Source organism: Lactuca sativa, chromosome 7 (assembly GCF_002870075.4).
Source record: "Lactuca sativa cultivar Salinas chromosome 7, Lsat_Salinas_v11, whole genome shotgun sequence".
NCBI lineage: Eukaryota > Viridiplantae > Streptophyta > Magnoliopsida > Asterales > Asteraceae > Lactuca > Lactuca sativa.
The window spans coordinates 83928520-83947254 of NC_056629.2; the positions used below are offsets into that span (position 1 = coordinate 83928520).

Genomic DNA, 18735 nt, shown 5'->3' on the forward strand with positions numbered 1-18735 from the left:
GCATTGGGAGAAATTGGAATATCCCAGTATCCATCAGCAGGGGGTTCAGCATATGTGAGGTGTTGGGTGTAGTCTTCATCCAATAGCCTGCAGTGCGGATTGACCCATGAGTTAATCAAGGACTCATCTATCATAGTGTCGAATCCGCATTCTCTCCAGATAAGTTCAGCAAGCTTGGTCGCCTTCCAATCATGCTTTCTTTGGGCTGTGGCAGGGGAGTCTGTGGAGCTTGAGGATGACATGTTCTCCTCAATATTTTTGAAGTGAGGAGGAGTCTAAGGCTTTTTGGGAGTGTCTTTTGGAGGTGAAGTGTGGGGAGATGGGGTATGTTGAGATGGTGGCGGTGAGGGCTGCAGTGTGGGGATTTTCTCAGTGATGATGGGGGGACTCTGATGAATGGAAGTATAAGAGTGGTAGACTTCTTCATCTTCACTTCCCCCTCTTGAGGGATGCAACGGAGGTGCTTCCTCAAGCCATTGCTTAAGTCCATCCACCTTGGCACAGACTTCTTGAAACTGAGCTTTGATAGCCTCTGCCAATTGGGAATTGTTTGGAGTGGAGGAGTTAAAGAGCAGCTTGTGTATTTCTTTGGTAAGCTGGAGGATCTCAGGGCCATGCAAGTTGGAGGTAAGGGATTTCTGCAGTCTGTTGATGGTTGCTTGAAGAATAGAGATAGTGGACTCATAAGTAGTATGAGTCTCATCTATCACTTTGGCTTGAAGGCTCATGAACTCCTTCCGGATGACAACATTTTTCTTCTTCTTCTTCTTCTCTTTAGGCTTGGAAGTTGAATGCTGAGAACCACTGGACTCCTCTTCTTCTTCAAACATCATCAGGTCGTCGTCTGAAGGGTTCGGTTTGTTGACCTCTTGGATGTCTTCATCATCAAGACTGAAGGTAGGAGCTGAGCTGAGTTCGATTGCAGACCCTTCGTCTTGTGATGGGTTGACTGTAGGAGTGGGAGATGGAATAGGAGTTGGAGTAGGAGGAACTTTGGAGGTACCTGCGTCTGCGCCTGAAGCTTGAGCTTTCAACATTGTTTCTGCCATCTGATCTATCTAGTTTTGAACCTTTTGAATTGTGGCTACGGTATTGGCATTGCTGATGGCATTTGCCCAATACATAGCCACAGACTGGATTTCCTGTTCTTTTTGTTGCTGCTGCTTGATCTGTTGCTCCTTACTGGATTGTACTGTAACCAGGAGTCATTTGAGTTATCGCCATCAAATCCTTCAATCGCACCGAAGTGTCCTTCGGGTCCACGGATCCTTGCACATTTGTGCTCACCGTGCCTAAGCCACCTGTGAAAGATGAAAGCAGAGTAGGATTTCCTGGGCTTCCTCGGTCTCCTTGACCCGTGGTCAAGTCTGGACTCGGCCCAGTTATGGCATGGGCGAAAGAAGTGCCCTGCGGGTGGGAAGGTGTTTATAGTGTTTGGGTAACAGAAAAAAGGATGGAGCGCAACTCCTCTGGGGAAACGAAATGCAGTCGGGAAGCCCTAGAGACCTTAGGGCATGAACCAGTGTCATCCTTTTCGGAGTTTACCGGGGGGAGTCTCCACGTAGATGAGAATCAGACTCACTTTCTGTGTCTGACTCGAAAAAGATAAAGGTATCGAATGGGTGTGCGGCCACCCCAAGGACTACCAGAGCCTTTTGAGAGGCTTCAGCATCTGTCCGGTCACACATATGGCTAGAGGTTTCGGTTGTTTTCCTTTTCTTGAGGATAGAGATAGGTTGCCTATCCTCATCTGAATCAGTGCTAGATACGGTTGGGGGAGGTTTTGTCTTGCGTTTCTTGGAGGGCGCGGTTCGTTTTGGAGTATCCTTCTTAGGTGTGCTTTGTTTCTTCTTGGATGCCAACTTCTTTCTTCTTTGAGAAAGGTTGGATAGTGTAGTGGCAGAGGGGACTGTGATACTCTCAGGGATAATGGCTGCGGATGGAAGAGGCGGGGTAGAAGGGTATGGGGCAATACCCTCCGTAGCCTCAATGTGGTCTGAGACATCAGTAGTCTTAAGACCAAGAAAAGTAAGAATATGGGTGGGAAGCCTGCGGATCGGTCCAAATAAAGTTTGGTCAGAAGAAGGGTTGTACCTTTTTAGATACTTAGTGACAAATAAGTTGATGTCACTGCCCATGTCAATGTCAGCATCCGCATGCAAGTCTTAGATGCATAGTGACCAGAACCGAGCAAATGTGAGCTCGGTTGGGTTCTCCCTTGGGTGCTCTTTAGGGATATATTGGAGGAAATCATCCCAAAGAATCTGCCTATAGTTGACATTGTGTCCTGTGTAGATGCTCCACACCAGTTCTAGCAGCTTCAATCCCATGTTGTCGATGCCTCCGGTTCTGCCAGATAGACAGCGGATGACAAAGTGGCACACAAACTGCCAAACCGCAGGTATTTGGTTCTTTTTAAACTCACCAATCCCTCGAATTGGTTTCTGATACCCCATCTGGTAGAGTGCGGTTGTGACGTCAGACACTGATGGTGAGAAAATCTTGATGGAGGGGTGAATCAGAAGATTAATGGCGGATAAGAATTTCTCTTTGGTCAAGATGACCAAAGAATCATTGATGAGGTTGAGATGCACTTCTTGGGGGTTCTCCAATGGACGATATGCAGAAAAAGCACATTTGAAGAGTGTTGAAACTGGAACGACGTCTGTAAAAGCATCGAATGGACCAAATAGAATATGGTTCTTGAGGAACTTGATCATATGCTTTGTTGGGGCATTTTATGAGTGGTGATCTTCAAAAATTGCTCTGAAATTGCTTGAAGCTATTGTTGGAGAGTCGGAACCAGTTGGATTCACAGAACCTGAAGCCTTGGATTGCTTCTCAGATGCACCTGATTTTACCATTATGAGAGAAGAAAAAACAGAGTTCTTGAGAGTTATGGAGGTTTTGAAGGTCGAGAGAGAATAGTCGATAATCAAAAAGCGTAAAGGATTATTGGGGAAGAAGATGGGTTTATAAAGGGGGTGAAAAGGTTTTAGCCCTAGGTAAAAGGTAGAAAAGGGTAAAACGTCGATTGATTTTTTTTTGGGGGGGGGGGGGGGGGGAATCTATGATTTTTGGATTAAATCTCAGCCACACAAAATTAAAATGGGTTTAAAAAGATTTTGGGAGATTTCTAAAAGGGGGTTTGCATTTAATGTAAGGTCAGACACATGTCAATACGTCAGGTAATCGTGGGGGGTGATGAGAGAGAAATTTGTAACGGATGGGACGTGGTAGGGAGAGGAAAGGACAAATTAATGATGAGTTTATTGGAAAATCGTTCTTTTTATCATCATCCCTAAAATAGGTCTGACACGGGGATTATACAGAAAGAGAATGTGACAGTTTCTAATAGAATGTTTTATTTTATTTAATGAAGGATCATAAGATAGCACACAAAGATTCGAGAGTTGATGAAACAGTTGGGAAATTATCATGATGGTCGCGGATGGAAACATCATTACGGTTGAGAATCTTCATCGCGGATGAAAACGCATTGCGGTTGAGAATCGTCATCGCGGATGAAAATGCATTGCGGTTGAGAATCGTCTTCGTGGATGAACCAAGGAAAGACTGCAGTGAGGAACTGAGAGGAAAACACTTGTACAAAAATTAGTAATAACAAACCATTAGGACCCATGAGAGATATGTATGACATATGGTTGCGGTTCCCAGACTGCGGTACCAAAACCATCTATCATATGTAATTCTCAGTTAGAACCGCAACGGAGACCAAGAATGGTCTACGGTAGCTAACAATTCAAAAAGAATTGCGGGTTTGGATTCATCATCCCTAGCATTTGCAGGAAAGTGTTGAGTTTTGTGGAGTCGAACGCTTTTGTGAACACATCAGCAATCTCTTCATGAGAAGGGACAAATATGAGTTCAATGTTATCTTTCAATATGTGGTCTTTGATGAAATGATACCATAGTTCAATATGTTTGGTCTTTGAGTGCTGAATCGGATTATGAGAGATTGCTATGGCACTTTCAGAGTCACAGTAAATTGGTATCCGCAACATTCTGTACCCGTAGTCTAGTAATTGTGTCTTCATCCAAAGGACTTGGGAACAGCAGCTGGATGCGGCCACATACTCGACTTCTGCAGTTGATAGAGAGACATAACTTTGTTTCCTTGAAGACCAGTTGACGAGACGTTCACCCAGAAATTGACATCCACCTGAAGTGCTTTTTCAATCAAGCTTGCGTCCGGCATGATCCGCATCTGTGAAGGCTTGTAGGTTGAAGTCATTGCCTGCGGGGTACCATAAACCAAGAGATTTGCTTCCTTTCAAGTACCGTAGAATCTGTTTGGATGCGGTCAGGTGAGATGCTTTTGGGTCAGCCTGATACCTTACACAAACACTAGTTTCAAAAACAATGTCTGGTCTGCTTGTGGTGAGGTACATCAAAGAGCCTATGATGCCTCTATAAGTCTTGTGATCCACAGATTCGCCTGAGGGATCAGCAGAGATCTTATAACCGAAGGTGATGGGGACCTTAGCAGATGAACAGTTGTCCATTGAATATTTCTTCAATAGTTCAGTGGTGTATTTCTCTTGATGAATGAATATGCCTTGCGGTACTTGTTTCACTTGAAGACCTAGAAAGAAGTTAATCTCTCTATTCATGCTCATTTTGAACTTGTTGGTCATGAGCTTAGCAAATTCATCTACCATGCCTTGATCAGTCGAACCGAAGATGATATCATCCACATATATTTGTACCATCATAAGGTGGTCACCATTTGCTTTTCTGAATGGTGTGGGATCAATCACTCCTCTCTTGTACCCGGATGAGATGAGGAATTCAGAGAGTGTCTCATACCAAGCTCTTGGAGCTTGTTTCAAACCGTAGATTGCTTTTTCAAGCTTGTAGTAGTGGTCTGAGAATTCAACATTTTCAAATCTTGGAGGTTGCTGAAGATAAACCTCTTCTTTTAGTTCCCCATTGAGAAAGGCACTTTTAACGTTCATCTGGTGTACCTTGACGTTTTTGTGGGCTGCGTATGCTAGAAAGATCCAGATGGCTTCCATGCGTGCTACCGGAGCATACGTTTCATCGTAGTCAATGCCTTCCAGTTGACTATAGCCCTTGGCAACAAGCCTTGCCTTGTTTCTGACTACCGCACCAGATTCATCCAACTTGTTTTTGAACACCCATCTAGTGCCAACAATGGAGTGATCACGTGGCTTCAGAACGAGCTGCCATACTTTGTTTCTTTGAAATTCTTCAAGCTCTTCTTGCATTGCGGCTATCCAGTCCGGTTCAAGCAGTGCTTCGTTGTTCGTTCTGGGCTCTACCGAGGACATAAATGCTGCATAGTAGCAATGATCAGATAAGTCCTTGGAAGATCGAGTCTAGATACCTGCGGACGGGTTGCCGATGATTTGACCTGGTGGGTGATATTTCGTCCATACATGAAGACGTGGCAGCAGATGATCAACAGCTGTGGTAGAAGGGATATCTTGGATGTTAGAGGAATCTGCGGTTGGAGATGGCAGTTCCCCCTGGATTTGAGAACATCCTGCTGAATCATCTTGATCTATTGGAGCAGAATTTTCTTGAGTAGCCGGGAGAGGTTCCCCCTGGGTTGCGGACAGGAGTTCCTCTGGAACTTGAGAAGGTTCCCCCTAGACTGTAGATGGGAGAGTGACAATCCTTGGATCGGTTCTAGTGTCAATATTCTCTATGAGTTCATCATCTGAATCCGAATATACGTTTGATGGAAATGATTCTCTACGGGCAGGAATTTGAACAACATCAAGTAGTGGAACCTCAACGGTTGTGGCTAGATCCGGAGTATAGCTTTCGCCCTCAACCGGAGAGGTGGAAGTATTGAGAGATACTACTTCAGATAGAGATGGTCCAGAAACATCAGCATGTTGTTGTTGAGCTGCGGGTGACACAAGAACTTCGGATAGTTTTGCCATTTCAACAGGATCGAAAAGATCGTCATAATTGACTTCAACTAGATTTAAGGGTCCTAAAGAGGCAAGAATGTCACATTCCATGATTGCGGTGGTTTCTATAGACGGAGGGGCATCGCGGATGTGAGAATCATCAAATTTCACATCAAAGTTTTCAATGATAAGCCTTGTATGTCTGATGATCACTCGATAAGCAACCTTGTTAGTGGAATAACCAAGGAAGATGCCTTCGTCAGACTTTGGTGCAAACTTGTTGAGTTGGTCTCTATTGTTGATCACGAAACATCTACATCCAAAAATATGAAAGAAGCGAACATTTTGCTTGTGGATGTTAAGACCCTCATATGGTGTTTTATTGAGGCGTTTGCACACGATACTTCGGTTTTGAACAAAGCATGTGGTTGCTCCTGCTTCAATCCAGAAGTAGATGGGAAGTTGGGCGAAGTTAAGCATGGATCTGGCTGCTTCTACTAGAGTGCGGTTCCTTCTTTCTACTACGCCATGTTGTTGCGGTGTAAAGGGTGCTGAGAAGTTGTGAGAGATGCCTTTGGAAACCAAGAAACTGTTGAGAATATGATTAGTGAACTCGGTTCCATTATCATTGCGGATGCGTCTAACTGGAAGCTTGATCTGAAGTTCGATTTCTTTGATGAAGTTGATGAAGATCTGCGGTGTCTTTGATTGGAGTCTAAGAAAGAAGACCCATGTGAAGCCTGTATAGTCATCAACAATAACCAATATATATTTTTTGTGGTGGAGACTGACTACTGTTGAAGGACCGCAGAGATCCATGTGTGACAGCTCCAATGGTTCAGAAATAGAAGAGTCCATTATCAGAGGGTGACTTGCTTTTAATTGTTTGCCGCATTCACAAGCTAGACAGAGAGTATCGTTGCTGAATTTGAGAATAGGGAGACCGCGGACTAGTTCTCCAGTCACCAGGTTGTTGATGTACCGGAAGTTGAAATGAGGTAGCTTGCGGTGCCATAGCCAGCTGACTTCAGATACAGCTTTGGACAGGAAACACAACTGCGGTCTGCCAATGATTAGAGACACATCCAAAGGATACATGGTACCTTCGGATCAAGATTTGATCAGACATGAGCTCCTATCACTTGTCATTACATAACAAAACTGATCATCAAATTCAACACAATGTCCTGCTTTACATAGTTGGCCAACACTGATGAGATTGTGTTTAAGGCTTTCTACATAAGCAACCTTCTGAATGGAAAAGTTCCCCGTAGTGAGAACATCGTAACCTCGGATGAAACCGTTTGCATTGTTGCCAAACGTGACATTTCCACCATTGCATATAGGCCTGAAATCCCGAAGGTAATCTAACCTTCCGGTCATGTGCAAGGAGCAGGCACTGTCAATTAACCATTCTTCTTCTTGTTCCTCCTTGCACAAAGCCTGAGAATTACACAGTTAGTTTAGGCATCCAAACAAGTTTGGAGCCAGGGACAATTGATGTATTTTTGAATGATGCATAGTCCGAGGTTGAATGGATATGTCTCTTGTCAACTTTTAGACCTAGTCCAGGGTGTTTGTTCAGATTTGGGTTGTTGTGAGTTTTTGAAAAAATACGAGGTTTCTGACTTTGATTCGATTTGACATGAGATAAAACCTTTTGACAACTACACTGACATTTACAAAAAGAGATTTTGTCATTGAATCTGACACTTTGCTTGGTCAGCGGTTTATAGAATGAATTGGACTTGGTACCGGTCTGAGGTGGGTAACTTTTGACATGCGTGTTGTTTGGTTTCTGAAAATTTGTTTTGAACAAGGTTTTGCACGTGTAAATCTTTGAGTCCCTTTAGGTGGATTTGGTAAGATACCCTTCCATTTGTTGAAAGTTTGACGTGATTTTAGAAGTGTTGGAATGGGTAAAATTCCTTTCCAATTAGGGTCATTTGAGGAATAGACCTGAAAAACATAGTTTCTAAAAGACTTGACACTTTTTGGGTTGTGGCAGAAGTAGCAGGAATGACTTTTGAAACAGGACTTTCCTTTTTGCTTGTTTTCATGAAAGAAGAGTTTTTTGAAATGTAGTTTAAGAAAACAAACTTTTCTGGACTCTTAGATTTTGGAATCCTGACAGGTCTCTTATTTTTCTAAAAACTTTGTCTGTTTGTGCCTCGAGATCTAATTTCTTCTTTGAAAGCCTTTTTTGCCAAAGATTTTGGTGAACCGCAGTCATTGTTATTCAACTGCGGTTTCCTGTAATTTTTTGAATGATTTTGAAAACGTGGGCTTGAATCATCAGAACTTGAGGATTCTGGGATTTGAGAGCATTGACCTACTTCAAAATTTTCTATGGGTAACTCATGAAATATTGGCTGAAGAGTTGCGGTTCCTTGAACTGATGACTACGGTAGAGATGACTTGACTATCGCAGAGTAGGTCTTAGATGGGAATTCGATGGGACATTTGACTAAAGTGTGAGACACTGCAGTCTAAGGACAGAGATGGAAAGTCTTTTGAGACTTCGGGGCCATCAACAACAATCTCTTCATCAACTACGGATGAAGTTTGAGAATTTGGATAAGTGGTGCCACAGATAGGAATTTGATCACATGTGTGATCCGAAACCTCAGGCACAATTTCCTCAATGACACAATTATTGCTTAAATTGTGCATTCTACTGAAGTGAGTTTTAATATCTTCGGGAAAAGTCTTGTTATTGACAGGGAAATGAAATTCTTTATCTAGAGGGACATACAATCTGTCTTTGTTGAACCGGGGTGAGGAATCCATTGCGGTAGGATATCCATTTGACCAACCCCAATTATATGTATTGTCCACAGTTCCATTGTTTACCATATTTTCAATAGCCTCACTTTCATTAAACAAATTTTCAATTATGAGATTTAAGCGTACAATTTCTCTCTGAGCTAAATCTCTCTGGTTCAAAGCTATTTATAACTGGGTTTCGCTTAACATTCTAGCATCTTTTTCTAACTCTAGATCCTTCTCTAACAAAGCCATCTTAAGTCTTTTGTTATCCAGTCGTCCTCTCACATGGAACATCTCTTGGGACGCAATGTTCTTCTCATCTAAGGCTTTGTTATAGTCTGTAAGGACGGCAACACAAGTGTCATTAAGATCATCTATGTAGGGTTGACAGTCATGCATACTATAATTTAAAGTTTGGATCATGAGCTTTACATGTTCGACGATGCTTAGAGTCCCATCCTTTGCCATATAGCAGTAGTTCTTGTTCAGCATTGTAGACCCATCATCATCTGCAGTAGCCAACATGCAAATTTTCCCTTTTCCTTTAACACTGCTGATGGTCTCTTCTTCGTCTCCAGATGACCAAACTTGATGGTCTCTTTTAACATGGGCCACATATGCCCTTTCCTTTTCCTTTTCTTCCAGCTCTTGAGCCATTCTAAGGTAGAATGCTTTGTCTTTGACTACATTGGCCTTAAAATCTATTGCGAAGTGATTTCCTTTGTTGCATTTGTGACAAATCACAACATCAGTCTTGTCTTCTGATTGAGTACCAGAGTCAGTGTTCTGAGGAGACTGCGGTACCTCTTTTGGTTGATTGTTCTGAGGTTGCGGTGGTGGATGAGAACTTTTGGGATATCGAGAATGGTTGTTCTGAGAACCGAAGTTACGGTTGAATGGAGGTTTGTTGAACTGTTGATTCTTGCGGAAGGAAGGAGGTGGTATACGGTTGAACTGTTGGCTAACCAGAGCAATAGCCTTCTGAAATTCTTCATCATCATCATACTTAGAATCCGCTTCGTATGACTGTAGTGGAGTGTCATACGATGAAGAGTAGGGTGTCTGCGGTGGAGCTTGTGCTATGAGAGCAAGTGGTCCTCCAAAATCAGCACAATTTTTTAGTACGGTGGATTCTTGTGCTTGAAGCTCTCCATAGAGCTTGTAGAGTGACAAAGAGTGAATCTTCCTGTCGCCTTGGACTATCATCTTAGCCGTAGTCCAATGTTTTCCAAAACCATTAAGAAACTGGAGATTGGTTTCTTGGTTACTGCGGATGGTGCCCGCATTGGATAACTTAGTGACTATCAGGTTGAACCTTTTGAAAGAGTCTTCCAAACTTTCACCAGTATGAGCTTTGAAGTTGTTGAAGTCATTGAGTGCGGTAGTGAGCTTCTTGTCTTGTGCTTGTTCTGAGCCTTCGTACAACTTCTTGAGCACATCCCAGATCTCTTTTGCTTATTTGCAGTTTATGATAATATCAAAGTTGTCAGAAGCAACTCCGTAGGAAATTTCATAGAAAGCAACAGCATCATTTTCCATTTTATCGAGATCATCCTTGGTGGGACGGCTCATGGCTGGTTGACCTCCTCCTAGCTTGGTTGCAGCGCCGTCATTTTGGACTGGTGTAAGGACTGGAACATGTGGTCCTTCTTCTACGGATCGCCAAACATCTCTTCCCAGTCTTTTTAAGTACCTCTCCATTCTTTGTGACCAGTGATGATATTCATTTTCTACCAGTATTGGAGCTCGGTTAGAACCACCAACACTATTGGAGACATTCAGAGATAACGATTGTGCCATTTGAGATTGTTTTTGTTGTTGTTTTTTTTTAAGAAATGAGCTTTAGTGGTATAGAAGGCTTTTTGAAAAATCAGAGTTCCGATATCCAAAAAGCAACCACTTTGGCTTTAATACCAATTGTTGAGAGAAAAACTTGGAGACACACTTGAACAAAAGTTAGAACAAGTATATTGTGGAATAGTTAATCTCAAAGGATCTAAAAGCTCAACAATAATATAGTTAGATAGTTAGAGAGTTAGTTGCGGAAAGTAAAGAAATATAAATGACAACAATTGTTATATCAAGAATACACTTAAGCTGATTCGTAACAAGGAATGCATTCACTGCAAGTTAATAACGAAGAACAAGCTTAGTGATGAAGTCTTAAAGACTTGCTCCGGAGAGAGGTTATAGTAAAATATGCTTTAGTACCAATTGAGAGTAAGAAGAGTAGAAAGATAGAGAAAGGAAGAAGATAACTTGGAGAAATGTATTCAGAATAAGTCGCAAGTTATCAGTGATCGAGAGGGTATTCAATACAAGAGAATAAGTCTCTATTTATAGAGACTCTGAACTATACTAGACTACAACTCTATAAGCAGTCGTGCAAGGCATACTGGATAATAGAGTGTATTACATAAAAGACAAATAAAGTAATCTAGTTAAGTAGACTGTTGTAGCAAAAGACTGATTGCGGTTGTTGATGAAGAACTGACTCCGGGTGCCGGATTGGCTGCGGGTGCTGAACCGTTGCGGTAGAGAGATGGTTGCGGTAACTGAGTTCAAGAGGGTCGCTTTTATGATTCAACATTATGCATTTTGTTCCCTGAAGTAGTATACGGGGTGTACCACTTGGTACACTTAGTGTACTTATGGAAAAGCTAGTATGTGGGGCATACCACTTGGTACACTTAGCATAATGAGTTACTGGCAAGTCGATACCCAGTTCACGTATGCTGGGTGTACGTGGACTTTAATGAAACCCTAATTAAGGGTCTTGCACCCTATATAAGCCACCTTATTCCTTAGGACTAGCCTAATTACCAGCATCTAAAGCATCCAAAACCCTAAATCGATTTTTAGCCTCCATTGTTAAGCATTTGAGCCTATGAAGAGAGTTTGGTGTTTATTTTGTGCATTTTGAGGGAGTTAGAAGATGTTGAAGTTGCTAAGCTTTGAGTGAAGGTCTTGCATCCAGAATCACCACCCTTTTTGCAAAGATTTTGAGGTAGCAAGTTCTCATCTTAACTTCTAGTTGTTTAGATCTCTTTTTGGGATGATTTGTCATGTTTTTGGCCATTATTGGGTGGACTTTTGAGTTAAGACGTCCAAAGGAGTTATCCTTTCATATCTAGGGTTATCATGGGCTCCTTATGCATAAAGGTGCCAACTTTATGGAATTTAGGGCCTCATGCATTCATTAAGTCTCTTATTAAGTCCATGTTGAGCTTTAGAACTTCATATAGCCATGCATGGACGTGAAGTTAGCAACTTTACGTGATAATCCAACTAAAGGAGGTAAGATCTGCATTATGGAGCGAAGTCATAATGGGTTAAGAGTTAAATCTAGAATATGGCTGATCTATAAGAGTACTCTGGGCGTACAAGCCTTCGAGCCAGTACGCTTAACGTACAAGCTGAGTACGCCCCGTGTACTCAGTCAGGTGGCATTTCAAACTTGGGCTTTAGGTTTGGACCACATTTTAGGCTTAGAAGGTTAGGGTCTAGTCGGGCCATCTATTTTCAGAGTTTTGGGCCAAGAACATTATTGCGCCTTAAGCTAAGGCCCATGAGAAGGGATTGCGCCCAATTGGAAATCGGGCCATAAATTTGGCCTTGATGGATTATTTGGCTTTTGGGCCTATCAGATTGTGAAATTAGGATTTAGTCTTCGACTAAGCTAGGTTAGGGGTAAAATGGTCTTTTTATCACAAGTAGCGATTTTTGGTTATGATTTATATCTCCATTGTTAATTGGTTTTTATTCGTCAATTGATAGCCCGGGGAGTTGTAGGACCAAAATCCAGGGATTATTCGGTTCATTCAACATTACAAGGTGATTTTCGTCATTCGGTTTAGCGAGTCGAAGGCACCAATGCTAGCACATGAGTATTTTATGTTAGTATTCTAGTTGTCTGCGTGACTCTTGCACGTGTTATCTGCTTATATGTTTACTGGGCAGGTCCCGATGACCATTTTGTATGCTATGTATCTTTGTGGTGGTTTCATGTGTATATGTTCCTTGATATATGTTATATGTATGTTGGGCGGGGCCCGATCTATTACTAAGCGGGGCCCGATGTCGGACAGGGTCCGATGCTGGACGGGGCCCATTATGTGTTTATTTCTTTGTATGGTATGTGGTATTTTGGAAACTCACTAAGCTTTGTGCTTATGGTTTTTAGTTTACGTTTTAGGTACTTTCGGTTCCAAAAGGAAGAGCTCGGGTTGATTGTATGACATACACCATATGGATTCTGTTTTTGGGACACACTCTGATTTTTATGATGTTTGATATACGTATTTTACTGGTTTGTATGAACAATGCTTTTGGAATATTGTTTTACTCAAATTTATAAATTGAAAATTTTGGGTCATGTTTTTGGGATGTTTCAAGTTGGTATCAGAGCCTTGGTTTGAGGGATTTGGGCACACTCTCAAGTGTGTCTGAACTCAAACTGAGGATTTGGTAAAGTTTTCAAAAAGAAATATATTTTAAGAAAAGGGTTTTTCTAAAATAAGAAAAAGTGTGGTGCATGCATTCAACCGAGCTCAAGTATGTTTTCCCAAAATACTCATACATTTTATTTGATATGCTTTGATATGTGAATCTATGAATTGCATGCTAGCTAGGGCTAAGGATCTGATCAGTTTTTGCATGATAGAATGCTAGGAGAGATGCCTTTGTATGCCTATCATATTAGCTTGTAGACTTGCATGCGAGTACTAATCAATTAGTAATAGGAAGGCCTGATTAGACTATGCTTGGTTTTGATTACTCGATGCTCGAATGTTTCTTGCTTTGTGCTTTTAGGAGTTCTAACTAGCTTCCGATAACTAGTAAATGAATATGCTAAGTTACATATGATGGGAACTAAATAATTTTAGAGGTTAGGTTTTAACTCTATTGCGCAGCTCTTGTCTGAGTCCAACCGTTGTAGTGTGAGACCTCTTAATCGAAGAATTATCTGGTTTTAGTAATACATAATGGTATTCATGAGATAGTTAGATGAAGTTAGCAGGAGTTCCTTCTGCAGCTGATGGTGGAGAGTGGAGTGGAGTTTGCCCTAGGAAATCCTAGGATGAGATCTAGTGCTAGGATCCTTATTCTGAGAGGGGTAATTGTATAGACATGCAGTGACCTGATGGAGTCAAGGCAATCCTTGAGGAATGTACGGGTAGATGTGGAAGGTAGTATGAACCCGTACTATTGAAACCAGTGGATCCATACTCGATTCAAGGAGGGTTGTGATAACACTGGGGAACTTGTGGAGTTGTGGTTTCCTCGATCTATATATTTTTTTATATGTATTCTGATGGTTTATTTGGTCTATTTTCAGTATGGTGACATTGAGAGGAAGACCTATTGGTAGTTTTGGTGCCGGTGAGGGTTCGGGATCATGTTCTGGAGCCAGACAGATTAATGACCAGACGAGGGAGTTCATCTCGTCTAAGATTACACACAGTATTCTTGAGCAGACTCCTATGATCTGTGGCACAGTCAAGGAGGGTATACTGGATATTCTGGATGAGCGGTTGAGCGCCTTTCGCGCTGAGATGGTAGCTTTGTTTGGGACGTACTCTTTGACCTTAAGGGAGTTTCGGGAATGTGGATCTCTAGATTATTACAGGACGAGGGACCCGATAGTGAGCAGGAGGTGGTTAGCAGATGTTGCTAGCGCCTTCCGCACCAGCCATTGTCCCAAGGGGACAAGGTCAGACTAGCTTCCTGCCTTTTAAAGGAAAGGGCATGAGACTGGTGGGAGGAGGTAGGGCGTAATGTTGGTGATGATGTTATTTATGTGATGTCATGGGATGACTTCTCGACTAGTTTCCGAGTAGAGTTTGCACCGGTGATTGAGGTGCAACAGTTGGCACGAGAGTTTCAGGATCTTCGCCAGACTACTGAGACGGTGGCTGAGTCATCGTTATGTTTAGGGATGCTTCTAGTTCCGAAGTATGTGGCGGCGAAGGAGATGAATAAGGCCCAGTAACATGAGATGTTGAGGAGTGACATTTGGCAGTTTGTGAGCCGATCCAGCTATAAGACATTAGAGGATATAATAGCTCAAGCTAGGGAGAGTGCGATTGACCTTGAGATGGAGAAGAAGAGGAACCTTGAGTATGTGTCGAGTGCTGAGGGTTTGGGCAAAAGTCCCAAGGTATCTAATTCTAGACCGATAGGCCATCAGGGTGGTAGCTGCTATTGCAAGTGCAGCAAGACGCATGAGGGGGCGTGCATAGTGGGTTGTTCTGGTTGTTTCAAGTACAGTCAGACTAGTCAAATAAGCAGGGATCACCATCACCACTCCAATATCTGATCTGATTTGCTTTCATTGCAATCAGAGGGACCAAAAGAAGGCCCATTGTCGGAGCTTAGCAGCAGCACGACCGGTATCAACACCCGCTCCTACAACTCTCTGGATTATTGATGGCCGCCAAGGCCGGGCATACATGTTTGTAACGAAGATTAGGCCTTTTTAGCTAACGACAGAGGAGGAGTGTGCAACTCCTAATGTGGTCACGGGTATGTATCTTATCCTTATCTCTTTATTTATATTGAATTGCCTACTTATGTTTATATGTTTTATTTTAGGATCGTTCCTTGCGAACAATATTTCTACTTTGGTATTGTTCGGTTCGGGGGCTACTCGATCTTTTGTATCGCTTACACTGAGCAAGAGGTTTATCGGAGCTCCAGGGAAGCTGGATTGTCCTCTTGATGTGGATATTGCTGAAGAAATGACTATTCGGCTTGCGAGGGTTCATCCGGGGTGTACTCTTCAGTTGTTCGGTGAGCAGTATCTGGTGGATTTGGTTCCCATTCCGTTGCGTGGGGAAAAGGTTATTGTGGGTATGGATTGGTTGAGCCCTAATAGGGAAGTGATCGAATGTGAGCAACAGTTAGTATGGGTTTGGACCCCAAGTGGGGGAGAGTTGGTGATTCATGGTGAGAGACCGCAGCATCGGCCTGTTATGTGTTCTGCAGCGAGGGCCAGACGTTATCGTCAGCAGGGTTTCTCAGGTTATGTCGCCTATGTCATCGATATCCAGGATAAGGGTAAGGCGAAAGTGGATGATTTGTCAATTGTGCGGGATTACCCGAATGTATTCCTAGAGGATTTGCTTGGGGTGCCTCCAGAGACGCAAGGTAAGTTCAAGATTGTTTTGGTTCCAGGTGCGGCTCCGATAGCCAAAGCACCATACAGGTTGGCTCTTCCCAAGATGCAGGAGTTACATACACAGTTGTAGGAGCTATTATACAAGAGATTTATTTAGCCAAGCAACTCGCCTTGGGGAGCCCCGGTCCTGTTTGTGAAGAGGAAGAACGGGTCTCACCATATGTGTATCGACAAGCGGGAGCTGAATAAGGTAACAATGAAGAACCGTTATCCACTCCCAAGGATTAATGATCTATTTGACGAGATTCAGGGTGCATCTTAGTTCTCCAAAATTTATTTGCGATCGGGTTATCATCAAATGCGGGTCAGGAATGAGGATGTGCAGAAAATAGCTTTTCAGACTCGATATGGTCATTATGAGTTTGTGACATGCCTTTTAGGCTCACCAATGCTCCAGCCATATTCATGGATCCCATGAACTGCATGTGCAGACTGATGCTAAATTGGTCTATGATAGTATTCAACGATGATATCTTGGTTTATTCCAAGACTCAGGAGCATCACGCGGAGCACCAGAGGGAGGTGCTGGAGACATTGAGGAGGGAGAGACTTTTTTAAAGTTCTCCAACTGCGAGTTCTGGTTGCACGAGGTGCAGTTTCTAGGACACCTTGTCAACTAGAAGGGTATTCTGGTCGATCTGGACAAGGTTAAGGTCGTGATGCAGTGGGAGGTTCCGAAGTCTCCATATGAGATTCAAAGTTTTCTTGGTTTAGCTGGTTACTATCAGAGATTCATCCTGGATTTCTCAAAGATAGCGGTTCTATTGACCCGACTAACCAATAAGACGGTTTCATTTCGCAGGGGGGCTGAGCAACATGTGACTTTTAAGACTATCCGGCAGTGGTTGTGTGAGGCTCCGATTCTGACCCTGCCAGAGGGTGTTGATGATTTTGTGGTTTATTATGATGCTACGATCTTTGGTTTGGGGGCAGTGTTGATGCAGAGGGGTCACATGATAGCTTACGCCTCGAGGCAGCTAAAGCCTCATGAGGCGAATTATCTGATGCAAGATTTGGAGTTGGGGTCATGGTGTTTGCCCTTAAGATCTGGAGGCATTACCTCTATGGGGTCCAGTGTACCATCTACACGGATCACAAGAGCCTGAGGTACTTGATGGATTAGCCAAATCTGAATATGAGGTAGTGTCTATGGTTGGATGTGGTGAAGGATTATGATTGCGAGATCCTTTATCACCCGAGGAAGGCCAATGTGGTGGCCGATGCACTTAGCCGCTATGTTATCACGACTCTAATCAGGGGTTTATGTTTGAGGATGACTATGATTAATGCACTGTTGGAGCAGATTCGGGAGGCATAGATTGTGGTTATGAAGGAAGAGCACCATAAAAGTGAGCATATTGTGGGTCAGGTGGTTTCCTTCGATTATGATATACATGGGTTGTCGACTCTGCATCGACGAGTTTGGGTTCCGTACTGGGGCAGTGTGCGCCAAATTCTGATGGATGAGGCTCACAAGTTGAGGTTCTCTATGTTGGGCTATGAGCATAACATCAATCCAATGGTGTACATGCAACCCTAATTGCTATGATCTAGGTTTTTCTAAGCAAACATACAACATTGAATACCAAAGCAATAAAATCTAATTGACTAGCATATAATTTGAAATTGACACATGATTAGGGTTAGAAACATTACCTTGATTGTTATGTAGCAATAACAATCACAATCCTTCTTGATCTTGACTTTTGAAAGCCTAGTGCCTCAAATGTTGCACCTCTAATGGAATCACAAACACTCAATGCAACAGGATGACTTAGAGAGGGAATGATTTTGGCTAGGGTTTCTCATAGAAACTCATAAGGGCCGTAAATCCTATATAAAGGATTCCTTATATAGTTGTGTGGGCTGCTAGGGTTTCAGAAGGAAACCCTAATTCCTGCATAAGGCCTAAGCAGCCCATGGATTCCTTCCTTAGAGCCCTTGGACGAAATCTTATGGGCTTCCCCATAAATTTCGTCCACTCCACTCTATGGAGTTTATCAGCCCAACTAGCAACTAACAATTAATTGCAATATCAGTCCCATTTATTTAATCAGTCTCTTTTGATCACCAAATTAATTTCTGATCAATACTAATTTTATAATATGATTTCCAAATAATACATTAAACTTGTAATATATTAATAATACCATTTTCAATTACCAATTTATTATTCATATAATAAATTCTACTCTCTCTCCTCTTGTCATCCTATCAAGTTGCATGAGTGAAGACAACCCAAAAGGACCATGCTCATAATCGGGTCAAATACATACCAAAATAGTTATTGGCTTAGACACCTAATCCAATAGTCTCCCATTTGGATAAGTGTAATAACTATTTTTCAAATACGACTTTAGAACCTGATTAGCAATTGTAGATTTCAAAAGCCGCTATCAAATTTGATTTTATTAGTAATGCATATTCTAGATAAGGGATCATATATTCCTCCATTCTAGATATTGTTGTTTCCCGATTTCCAATTTAAGACGACTGACAACAGACTACAATTGAACAAATAAAGTTAGTCCAAGCATGGCCAAGCGCTTTAGGGTGTCATCACTAAATCATCAAGGGGCCCACAAATATCGCTTTTATCCCTCTTAGGGTAAAACGAACGGATAAACTTCAACTCAAATGCTCGCTTGTACCTACTCATCAAATCACACACAACAACATGTTTTATAACACCAAGTTACCTGTGCGTTTACATATTATCAATGTGCAACCGACTTGTAAATTACATCTCACATGTCTTGGTTTCAAGAATATAAGATATTATCGTCTCACTAATCACCCGTGATAAAACCCATGAAGTGATTCAAGTGAGCATGGGTTTAATCCAATACTTAAATCTTATTTCAGGGGCACTCATGAACA

The 18735-nt window shown here is 42.3% G+C and overlaps 1 protein-coding gene across 1 annotated transcript; it reads right to left on the reverse strand.

Annotated features, from left to right (window-relative positions):
- Positions 1 to 275: 275 nt before the first annotated feature.
- On the reverse strand, positions 276 to 1049 carry LOC111887702 (uncharacterized). The gene is made up of 2 exons (XM_023883875.1): positions 495 to 1049; positions 276 to 389 (listed from the first exon to the last, which is right to left on the reverse strand). Exons 1-2 carry the CDS (start codon positions 1047 to 1049, stop codon positions 276 to 278), a joined length of 669 nt encoding a protein of 222 aa, XP_023739643.1.
- Between the last annotated feature and the right edge of the window lie 17686 nt (positions 1050 to 18735).